The sequence below is a fragment of the Manacus vitellinus genome, unplaced genomic scaffold (assembly GCF_001715985.3).
Source record: "Manacus vitellinus isolate BGI_N305 unplaced genomic scaffold, ASM171598v3 scaffold_131_pilon, whole genome shotgun sequence".
Lineage (NCBI taxonomy): Eukaryota > Metazoa > Chordata > Aves > Passeriformes > Pipridae > Manacus > Manacus vitellinus.
Genome location: NW_021938958.1, coordinates 100,509 through 112,010, shown reverse-complemented (window position 1 = coordinate 112,010; position 11,502 = coordinate 100,509). Strand labels below are relative to the sequence as shown.

The window sequence follows — 11,502 nt, the reverse complement described above, 5'->3', positions numbered from 1 at the left end:
GGGTAAGGCAGATTATGTAAAGCAAAAGCAAAGTAGACACTTGCATGCACAAAAGCGAAGCGAAAGATAACACGGTTTATTCTCTACTTCTCATGAGCAGCGATGTCCAGCCACTTCTAACAAGCAGGGCTTCACAACATGTAACAGTTCCTCAGCAGGCAGCCACTGCAGACAATGAATGCCTGCCTTCCTGCTCCTTGCCTCCGCTTTTATATCTGAGCTGACGTCACATGGTCTGGAATGTCCCTTTGGTCAGTTTGGGTCAGCTGGCCTACTTGGGTCCCCTCTCAGGATTTTGCCTTCGACTGAGGAAGGAATGTTACAGGGCTGATGCTATGCCAGCCCTGCTCAGCAGTAGCCAAAACACCAGTGTGTTATCAACACCTTCCTAGCTGCCAATGCAAAGCACAGCACCTTGAGAGCTGCTGTGGGGAAATGAACTCCAGCTCAGCCAGACCCAATACAGGAGCCCTCTCTTGGCAAGTGTCCTGTCCCATTGAGGTTCATGGAGGGGAGCAGAAGGTCGAATTGCTCCATCCATCATGTCATCTTTTTGGCCTGAACTTGAACTCTTTACTTTTGTAACAGGTTTGTTTAACCCACACTGCTTGTCTAAACTCCACATCTCATTAGTGGGGAGCCCATCAGTCTTATTTTGGGCCATCCCATCTTTCAGCAAGGCAGTAAACATTTCCTTTCAAGAGATTTATTTGTCTTTCACCTCACCATTCCTACTATCACCTCTCCCACTTTGTTTGGGTCCCCATTTCCCCAAATCTCCTAACTGCTGGATTTTTTCTATGACTTCTCTTATGGGGTTTCCTGTTTCATTTATCAGTAAAATCATAATAACACTTTTATATGCATGTGGAGCAGTCTTAGTAATCCTCTTTTGAATTGGAGCTGACAATTTTGCAGCATAGTGTCTGCACTACCAATAAAAACAGCAGTCTTCACTCCTTCCACCTTAATACGCTGAATACAATCCCATAGAGTATTCCAGGGCCCATCTGCACTGGGCTACTCCCCTTCCATGGGCTATTTTCTATTACAACCTTCCACCACTACAGCCAATAAATTAGTCTCTCCAGCTGAGCCTTGGAAGGCATCCTGAACAAATGAATCAAAATTTAACATTACAAACTTCTTACTGTCTTCCGAGTTGAATCTAATTCCAGAGGCACCAAGATCATGCAGCCGTACTACCCAGGAGATGAAAGACTCTCCAGGCTGTTGTCTAAATGTATCCATAATATCATTGATTTCATCCTGAGTAAAATCATCCATGGCATCATGCCTCACTGGATAACCAGCAGCATCACCTTCCAATTTTCTTCATGTCATTGGCTCTGCTTCAGCAAACACTTCACCCTCTGAACTACTATCTAAATCAGCTGAATCCTAGATATCTCCATCCCATTTTTCAGGATCCTAGTCTATCCCTGCCTCTGCAATCAGAGCATGCACTTTTTCTTATTTACTCAACTCCTTTGCTTTCAATATTTATACTGGGCTACCCGGACAGCCACTCTTTCTGCTACTGTTTGATAAGTGTCCAACTTCTCCATTAATAGTTAATTTTGGCATTGCACCGTAACTATTTTCCCCTGCAATTCACATACTTGCTTCTCCAAAATAATCTTATCCTTACACATTTGTTCTCTCTGTTGATGCTACTTTTGATATGCAACCAGCAAAATCCCTCCTCGTCTCCCTAGAGTATTCCCTTCCTTCCCCTTCTCTACTGAAACCTTTTGTAAACATTTCACTACATTACGTGGTTCTGCCTCCTTCAAATAGGAGTCCCAGTTCTCACATAAACCATAGCATGACCACTCAGGGGCCCAAATACGACAAGGTTCCCATCCAGGAATACCCAGGTCTACGTCTGTCTTGGCAACATTTTTGTGTACTTAAAAAAAAGCCATTTTGTTTTGTATCCTGTGCTGTGATGCCAAATTGTTTTGCTGACAGGCACGGTACTCAACAAAATGACTATACACTAGTCATTGCAAAAAATGAAAAGTTTTTTAAACAAGCAAAATAAAATTATTGGATATATCTATAAAAAATACAAAAGAAAATTAGCAATGTATCAGATAATTACTGCAGAGAGAGAGAACAGTGATTAAGAAGAAATATATCACCAATTACCACCTAATGCTCAAAATGCAGGTCCATATGTCAGCTGGAAATCCCCGTTTCAGCCAATGCCCAGAGTCTCAGGTAACTGGAGAATTCCTAGGGTATTGGCCAGGCATCCTGGTGTGGTCAAATGTCTGTTGCAATATTGCAGATTAAAGTCTTTTAGTCTAATCAATATCATCATCAATTTAAATAAATCACTTATTGATATAAATATGTTTGGTTTGCCATCCTTAATCCTGCAGGGCAAAGTTGTATACAGGCTCAATTACGCATCTCTGGGACTGGGATTGGATCCAGGTGCCCTGAGACTCTTCTCTGAGAAGGAGTTTAGAAAGCCAGGGGATTCTTTTTGTACCTTGTGACCCGACATGGATGTCTCCCTGATTAACCTTCTCCAACGCTTCTATTCTGGACATGAGTTATGCCAGCTTGTATACAAGTCACAGCACAGTGCTTTCACAGTGCTGTGATCATCCCTTTTGCTCCTTCCCAGTGGTGTGTTGGCAGCAGACACTGAACCTCACACTTGCATGATGCAAGTGCTGTTCCTTGTTTCTGTGTACCTTGAAACAAGGCTTTTGACCATAATTCCATTTCTTTTCTTTATCTATTAATCAACCCTGCTTTGGGTAAAAACATATCAGAAGTAAAGGATAATCAGGCAATTTGCATGAAAAAAATAGGTCTGGTTGGCTTCAGTTGGTAGTTGGAAAAATCTGTTAAGAAGGATCCAATAAACCAGACTGGCCACACAGTTTCTTCGTTAGACCCTAGACAAGGAATAAAAAATGAAATTAGTCTATAACAAAATGGAGCAGTGCACTTTGTTTGCAGGGTCCCTTGCCATGGGGGGAAAGTGAGCAAGCTTAGGACAGCTGTGGATCATGATACTAGATCTTTTCATGTTTGAGGTTATGCATTTTTTCTAAAACAATGAGGATCTCAATATCTCACAGCCTTGCAAGTTTCATCAAAGAGCTCTGGGAGGAGACAAACAGATATTCAACAAGGTGAAGTGCCAGGTCCTGCACTTGGGTCACCATAACCCCTGCAGTGCTCCAGTCTTGGGGCAGAGTGGCTGGAAAGCTGCTTTGTGGGAAAGGGCCTGGGGGTGCTGGTTGATAGCGGCTTGAACATGAGCCCAGGTGTGGCCAGGTGGCCAAGAAGGCCAGGGGAACCTGGCTTGTACCAACCACGGTGTGGCAGCAGGACCAGGACAGTGACCACTCCACTGTGCTGTGCACGGGTGAGGCCTTGCCTTGAATCCTGCAGTGTTTTAGGCCCCTCATGACAACAAAGACATTGAAGGGGCTGGAGTGTGTCCAGAGAAGGGCAATGGAGCTGGAGAAGGGTTTGGAGCACAAGTCTGATGAGGAGCAGCTGAGGGAGCTGGGGGAGCTCAGTATGGGGGACCTTCTCGCTCTTTCCAGCTCTCTGAAAGGAGGGTGAAGCCACGTGTGGGTTGATCTCTTTTCCCAAGTAGCAAGTTGTAGCACAAGAAGAAACGGCCTTGAGTTGTGCCAGGGAGTTCTGGATATTAGGAAAAATTTCTTCACCAAGCGTGTTGTCTGAAAAAGTTTGCCCAGGGAAGTGGTTAAGTCACCATTCCTGGAGAGATTTAAAAGTTTAAATCCCACCATTCCTGGAGGGATTTAAAAAGGCACTTAGGGTCACTTGGCCGTGTTAGTCCACAGTTGATGTACATGGCAAAATTTCGGTAACAAGGGGCCTGCAGGTGTGGCCTCTGTGAGAACTTCTTGCTCCATGCTGGACACAGCCAATTCCAGCCAGCTCCAAAATGGACCCAGCATGAGTCAAAGCTGAGCCTACAAGCAAAGCTGGTGGCACCTTGGGGAAAACATCTTTAAGAAAGGGCAGGAATTGCCAGCTAGTGAGAGGAGCAGGGAACAACAGGAGTGAGAAACAAAAGTGGGAACAGCAAGATCAGAGGAGGAGAAGATGATCTCTGGTGGAGCAGATATTCACTGCAGCCTGGGAGAACCCACACTGGAACAGGGGAAAAGCGTGAGAGGAGAGAAGCAGCAGAAGGGAAGAACTATGTATTGACCATAACCCTCCCCACCCACCCTGCACTGCTTAGGACAGTGGTGGAGTATTCTGGAATAAATGAATAAAATTGAGCACAGGAAAGGGGAAAGTAGAGGTGTTTGTTTAGTATTTAACTTTGTCTCTCACAAGCTAAAGCTATTTTAATTGGCAAGAAATTACATACGCTTTCCCCAAATCCAATATGTTTTGCTCCTGATAGCAATTGGTAAACCATCTCTCTGTCTTTATCGCAATCCATGAGACTTTTTGTTTCAGTTTTTCCTGTTTTCTGCCTCTGCTCCATCCCACTGTGGGGGTGAAGGAGTGAGTAGGAATTTTCTTTTTAGCTAAGGCTGACACATCACAGCAAGGAGGTGAAATACTGAGGCAAAGCTGAGGTTGGGTACTGGAAGGCTGGAAAATCCTTTCTGTGTTGGCATGTTTTGGTTGCTAACACAAGGTTAGCAGAAATGTAGAAGCATAAAGCATTTGAAATCAGCGTCTTTAATTCACAGTTACACAATACTGATATTACATCTGAGGAACAATTCAGTTACTTGGACAGGCTACTCTGCAATACACAGAGTTTAGAAAGCCAGGGGATTCTGGGAGGCAGAACACACCTTCAGTATGTTCTCCTTTAAAGCTTGTTTGACTCGCTTGTTCCTGAGAGAGTAGATGTATGGGTTAAGCATCTGAGTCAACACAGAGAAGAAGAAAGAGAGAACTTTGTCAGATTCCTGTCCACCTCGCTGTGCTGGGCGGATGTACCTGTAAATAAAAGTGCTGCAAAATACCATCACCACTATGAGGTGAGCTGAGCAAGTGGAAAATGCCTTCTTCCTACCTGCAGAATATGGTATATGGAAGATGGTGATAATAATGCAGCCATAATAAACAACAGTTACTATAAAGGTACCAGGTAGGATTCCACTAATAACTATCCGCCAGTTTGAGCTTGCAGTATTGACCGTCCCCTTTTGAACTTGGAGATCTAGCACTTTATAATTCACCCCTCCATTGCACATCTCTCCAGGGTTTGATGTGCAGCCCAGCTCTGGGGTACCAATTATCTCCCTCCCAAAACACTGTTCTTCAGGGCCAGGCAGAGATCAAATGCAGGTATTCTCTGATGAAAGGAGATCACTTCCAGCCTGCTTTTGTTCACTCAGCAGCAGGGAAAGTCCCAACAAGTCCCAGCAATCCTGAGCACCACCAAACTTTTTAGAGTGCCCCAAGACTGCAGTGACAGCAACACTGTGTCCAGGTCTGCAGTTCTCAACACAAGAAGACACGGACCTGTTGGAGCGGGTCCAGGGGAGGCCACAAAGATGCTCAGAAGGCTGGAGACAGGCTGAGAGAGCTGGGATTGTTCAACCTGGAAAGGAGACGGCCCAAGGAAACCTTACTCTGACCTTCCAGTACTTAAAGGAAGGTTATAAAAAAGATTGAGTGACTTTTTACATGGGCAGATAGCGACAGGACAAGGGGGAATGGTTTTGAGGAATGAGGAGAGATTTGGGTTAGATATTAGAAAGAAGTTCTTTACTATAATAGAGTGGTGAGGCCCTGGTACAGTTGCCCAGAGAACCTGTGGATGCCCCACGGCTGGAAGTGTTCCAGGCCAGGTTGGACGGGGCTTGGAGGAACCTGGATAGTGGAAGGTGCCCCCGCCCATGGCAGGAGGTGGATGAGATGAGCTTTAATGTCCCTTCCAACCCAAACCAGTCTGTGATTCTATGATAGGGAAATGCCCTGTCTTCACTGCAGAGCCCGTCCAGGGGTATTTGCTCTCCGAATTGAGCACATCCCTCGTTTGGGAGAGAGGAGAAGGCTGGAATGATTTAAACGGGACGAATATAAACAGGAAAGTTCTGTTTCCGATTCACTGAAAAGTCGTTCCCTCCTCCAGAGCAGAATCGTTTTGCTCCCCCTTCAGGCTCCGCGTCGTGACGGTTTTTAACCAACAGCAATGAAAGCGGTGGTTTGCCTTTCCCCAGCTCCGAGCGGGACGACAGGATTTTGGCTCCTCTTGGGAGAACCGGGACAGTCCTCCTGCAGCAAACTCCCATGCACCCGCTGCGCCCCCCCTTCCCTCGGCCAGAGCGTCTCCCAACAGGATCCGCCGTTCCCAGTACGCAGGGACTGGGACGCGGGTGAGGGCGCTGTAATCCGCCTGGCAATAGGCGGAGCTCGGCGCTAATTGGCTCCTGGGCGGAGATGCTCTCTAATCTGCCTGGCAACAGGCGGCTCTAGGCTCTGATTGGCTTTTGACAAGCTGCGGGGGCGCGGACTGCACGTAACCTTCGGCGCATGCGCGGTCCGAGACGCGTGACCCCGTTGCTGCCCCGCCACGTCAGTCGGAGGCGCAGTTCCGCCGCCGCGCGTGCGCAGTGCGCGGCGCGGCCATGGCGGGGTCGGTGCGGGGGCCGTGGCGCGGCGGTTCCTGTCCGAGTACGCGGCGGCACCGCGGCGCCTCAAGGCGCTGGACGCCTTCCTGCTCTACGTGCTGCTCACGGCGCGCTGCAGTTCGGATACTGCCTTGGCGTCGGCACCTTTCCCCTTCAACTCCTTCCTCAGCGGCTTCATCTCCGCCGTCGGCAGCTTCATCCTGGGCCGGTCAGTGCCGGGCCCTGCAGGCGGCGAGGGAGCCTCGGAACCCGGCGGGGGTCCTGGGCAGCCACAGGACCCACCGGGCCCTCGGCACCTCCAGCACCCCGGGCGGGCAGGGGCTTCTTGGGGCCAGCCCCGATCCTTGTTCCTCCCGGGATCATCGCAGGCTCCAGCAGGGTCAGCTGCAGGCGCTGCTCTCCCAAAGTATCCCCAAACCCACCCTGTTCCTCTGCAGCCCCCCCAGCGCAGGGACTAACGGGCTGGGGGAGCTGGGGTGTTCACCTGGGGTGTTCGCCGGGGAGACCTTGGAGCCCCTTCTAGTGCTTAAAGAGGCTCCAGGAACGCTGGAGAGGGACTTGGGACAAGGGCCTGGAGGGACAGGACAAGGGGGAATGGCTTCCCACCGACATAGGGCAGGCTTAGATGGGATATTGGGACGGAATTCTTCCCTGTGAGGGTGGGGAGGCCCTGGCACAGGTTGCCCAGAGAAGCTCTGGCTGCCTCATCCCTGGAAGTGTCCAAGGCCAGACTGGACAGGACTTGGAGCAACCCGGGAAAGTGGAACGTGTCCCTGCCCATGGAAAGTGGTGGAACTGGATAAGCTTTCATGTCCCCTCCAACCCAAACCATCCTGTGATTCTGTGTTTCTAACACACCTAGTAGAGGATATAAGAATATCTACACTTCTGTGTGAGTCTCATCCTGCTCTGAGCCTGTTCCTCTCCGGACTCTGTTGGGCACCCCTGTGGTGTGTGCGTGTGGTGCTGTGGGAGCACTGACTCCATGACAACCCTATGCAAATCCCCTACCCGTGTCCTCCTCATCTGTAGTAACGACGGAGTAACTTTTCACTGGTGGAACAGTACCTGGACTGGGCTGCCCCAGGAAGGCTGTGCTTCCCACGAGAACCTCTTTCTGTGCTCACTAATCTCTCATTCTCTCTCTCTGCTCTGCAGTTTGCCTCCGGATCCAGATCAACCCCCAGAACAAGGGCGAGTTCCAGGGCATCTCCCCAGAGCGGGCGTTCGCCGATTTCCTCTTTGCCAACACCATCCTCCACCTCGTCGTCATCAACTTCGTTGGCTGAGCTCTGGGAGAGGCTGCTAGGTACTGATCCATGGGATCTCAAAAGGGGCAACCACAGGGCGTCAGTGTTTCTGGGGGAGAACTAGAACCAGAGTGAATCCAGGAGTCCTCCCGACTCCCAGCTGCCTCTGGGCCAAGCACAGCCGGGCTGTTGTTCTCTGGGTTGGCACAGGGTGAGGATTTACAGCTTTCTGCTTTTGAGCATGTATTTTTTGGCTTTTGTATCATTTGATAGGGCATTTAACTAGGAGTGTTAGAGAAACCTACCCACATTCCTCTCTTATGAGAGATATTCCTCATTCTTCTTTGCAGGAGGGGCTTTGGGAGCTGGAACTCCTGGGGGAGTTTCCTCCGTTTGTGAGGGTTGTCCTTTCTGGAGGCCATGGTGTGGCTGGGGTCCAAGTCTGCAAGTTCCTCCACAGATGAGGCAGTTTGGGACAGGGACAGTTGGGTTGGGAAGTGGAGGACATGCCCTGTTATTACTATTGCAAGGGGCCACAGGATCACAGGAGCTTGGAGGAATTTCCTCCCCCTTAGCAGTAACATTGCTCCTGTTGCCTTCTCTCTTTCCAGGTCTTGAATTGCTCCTGAGCTCTGATGGCAAAACCTGGCATAGGGAAGTGCAGTTCCCCAGCAGACTCTCACCTTCTGCCTTGGTGGAGGAAGGGACTCAGGTTTTTCCCCACAGTGTCCTATGGAGGGGTCTGCAGCCTCATTATGTACCTGTAATCCTTTCCGTCAATAAAACCCTGTGTGACACTGCAGCCTTTTCCCTGTTGGTGACAAATACAGAGCTTCTCCTACACCCAAGTTCTCTCCCTCTCAGGCATGACTCCCTGATTGTACACCTCTCTCTCCCTTTCTACCCAACAGACTTTTTTTTCTGTGCCCCAGTTTTGGAGGGAAGCAGGAAACAAGTTGTCATGAAAACTCAGTTGTCATCCACCCTTTTCATCTCCCTTTTTCCTGCACCTTTATCTTACAGAGTCTGTTGCCAATGTGCCCCTGGGCTTCAAAGCTGTGAAAAATTCGGGTTAGGCTGTGGTGAATGGTCATGAAGGGAAGGAGCTGGTGGGTGTTCTCCAGCATGTCCCCAGGTGTACCCACCTTCCCACAGGTCCTCCCACATCCCTTAGAGGCACATGGGCCATGTGTGGATGTCCCAGGTGGACTTAGAGCCCCACTAAGGCTTGTGAGTTGTTACAACCACCCTGCCACGGTGTCGGGGTCCCTGCACTCTGATGTATTGATGAACACAAGCATGTTGGAAGGGGCTGCCAAGCTGTCAGGGCCTCTGAGCTGCACTGAAGCTCCTCTGAGGGAAGAAGCTCCCCCCTCAGATTTAGAATCACAGAATCATCAAGGTTGGAAAATACCTTCGAAGTCATCCAGTCCAACCCTCCACCCACTGTAACCCCTAAACCATCACCCAGCACCAGATCCAGGCACCTCTTGAACACCCCCAGGAACGGTGACTCCACCACCTCCCTGGGCAACCTATTCCAATGCCTGACCACCCTAACAGTGAAAGCATTTTCTTCTAATATCTAATCTGAATCTCCCCTGGCTCAGTTTGAGGCCATTTCCCCATGTCTTCTCACTGCAGGCACGGGAGAAGAGACTGACCCCACGCTCTTCTCAGGTGTTTGTGAAAGCGATGAGTTCCTCAGACTAAACAAGCCCAGCCCCCTCAGCCATCCCTCATAAGGCATGTTTTTCATGAGCCTTGTTGCCCTTCTCTGGACACACTGCAGCCCCTCAATGTCCTTTTTTAAGTGAGGGGCCCAGAACTGAACACAGCACTCGAGGTGTGGCCTCACCAGTGCCAGGTACAGGGAAAGGATCACTTCCCTGGTCCTGCTGCCACACTGTTCTGGATACAGGCCAGGATGCCGTGTGCATTCCTGGCCACCTGGGCACGCTGTTGGCTCATATTGAGCGAGCTGTCAACCAGCACCTCCAGGTGTCTTTTCTGCAGAACACCTCTCGAGTCCCTCTTCTCCCAGCCTGTAACTCAAGCAGAATTCTTGAGGGAGGGTAGAATTGCAGGGGGACTTTTCACAAGGTTGTGTAGTGACAGGACAAGGGGGAATGGCTTCAAACTTCCAGGGGGCAGGGTTAGATGGGATATTGGGATGGAATTCTTCCCTGTGAGGTTGGGGAGGCCCTGGCACAGGTTGCCCAGAGAAGCTGTGGCTGCCTCATCCCTGGAAGTGTCCAAGGCCAAATTGGCCAGGGCTTGGAGCAACCTGGTCTAGTGGAAGGTGTCCCTGCACATGGCACGCGGTGGAACGAGATGAGCTTTCATGTCTCTTCCAACCCAAACAAATCTGGTGTTCTGTGATTCTCTGATCAATTTGGGTCCTATCAAAGCTATTCCCACATTGGAATAAGCTTCAACAAATCCATCAATACCTTCAAGCCCTGCTCCTCATAAAGTCTGTGCTCAGGTTCCTGGTCACACAAGGAGAAGGATAAGAAGAGAGGCTGGTTTGTGCACAGGGCCTTGTTTGGTGAGAGATGACAAATGTTGGGCAAGGTATTTCCTCCAACAAAACCCTTAGAAAATGTTCAAATTCATCTACCCATAGGCAGGTTTGGGGGACACGAGCTGGTATAGGGGAGAGGGTGCTAGAGATGGACCATGCAACATCTTCCCTGCCAGTGTGACAGGACTCCGGCCTGGCCGTTCATCCTCCCTTCTCCTCTGGATCAGGAGAAGTGGAAGGATTTTTCTGGATGGATTCAGTCTGTGTAAAGGGTCTGTATAGAGATCTATCAGCAATTCAAATTCAGAAATCTGACACAATTCTAAGATCTTTCCCCACCACCCACCACACTTTATAATGCATTTTCTCCCCTCCTTTCCCTGCCCACTCTATTCATAGCTCAGTCCTTCCTGCTATAACCAAAACAACTCCCCCACCCTCCCCAAGTGCAGGCTGTGGTGAGGAGGTGGGAGGGAAGGATATACTAACCTCATTCCACTTTGGCTTGTGGTCTAACGTCTGCTGTTCTTTTCCTTTCCACAGCTTCTCCCCCTCCCTGCCATGTGCCACCCCAGCCCTGCACCTCCACCCCCATTTGTGCTCCACTTTCCAGAGGAAGTGGTTTCTGTGGTCAGGTGTAGATGAGCATCAAAAGGTGACCCAGATCTTGATTGTGACGTCATGGAACTGGTGCTGTGGCCTCTTCCTGCCTCACCTGGCCCATGAGCCGCTTTCCACCTCCTGTCCTGCTGTATTATTTCCTGCCTTCGCTTTGCTCTGCGGTTTTTATTTCTCAAAATAAACAAGAAAGCACAAAGGGGACAGGGGCACATTGTGGTGGTGGGAGATTGCCAGCCTGATATCTCGAAGTGTCTTTGAACTAGACCTGCAAATTCAGTGTTTTGCAGGTCACATGCCCAGAGCCACATTAGTCAAAATATTTAACTCATCCCCCACTTGGAAAATCCTGTCACTGGGGTCGTTTAACCTGGAAGAAAGACTGAGATATAGAAACAAAGGCAGCACAGTCCTTAACCTTTGCCCTTACAGCTGGGAGTAGGTTTGAAGTGCAACATAAAAAAATTAAGATTTAAAAAGTGATGCTAAAAGTAAATGA

General features: G+C 49.5%; 1 protein-coding gene across 1 annotated transcript; it reads left to right on the top strand.

Annotated features, from left to right (window-relative positions):
* Positions 1 to 6,510: 6,510 nt before the first annotated feature.
* Positions 6,511 to 8,660, top strand: DAD1 (defender against cell death 1). The gene is made up of 4 exons (XM_029957975.1): positions 6,511 to 6,517; positions 6,570 to 6,814; positions 7,766 to 7,917; positions 8,470 to 8,660. Exons 1-3 carry the CDS (start codon positions 6,511 to 6,513, stop codon positions 7,895 to 7,897), a joined length of 384 nt encoding a protein of 127 aa, XP_029813835.1. The 3' UTR covers positions 7,898 to 7,917; positions 8,470 to 8,660.
* Positions 8,661 to 11,502: the final 2,842 nt, after the last annotated feature.

What these genes read in the sequence shown, in the direction of transcription:
- DAD1 (XM_029957975.1), top strand. An exon ending in TCGGCAGCTTCATCCTGGGC is followed by an intron (nt 6,815 to 7,765) that starts CGGTCAGTGCCG and finishes CTCTGCTCTGCA; the next exon opens with GTTTGCCTCCGGATCCAGAT.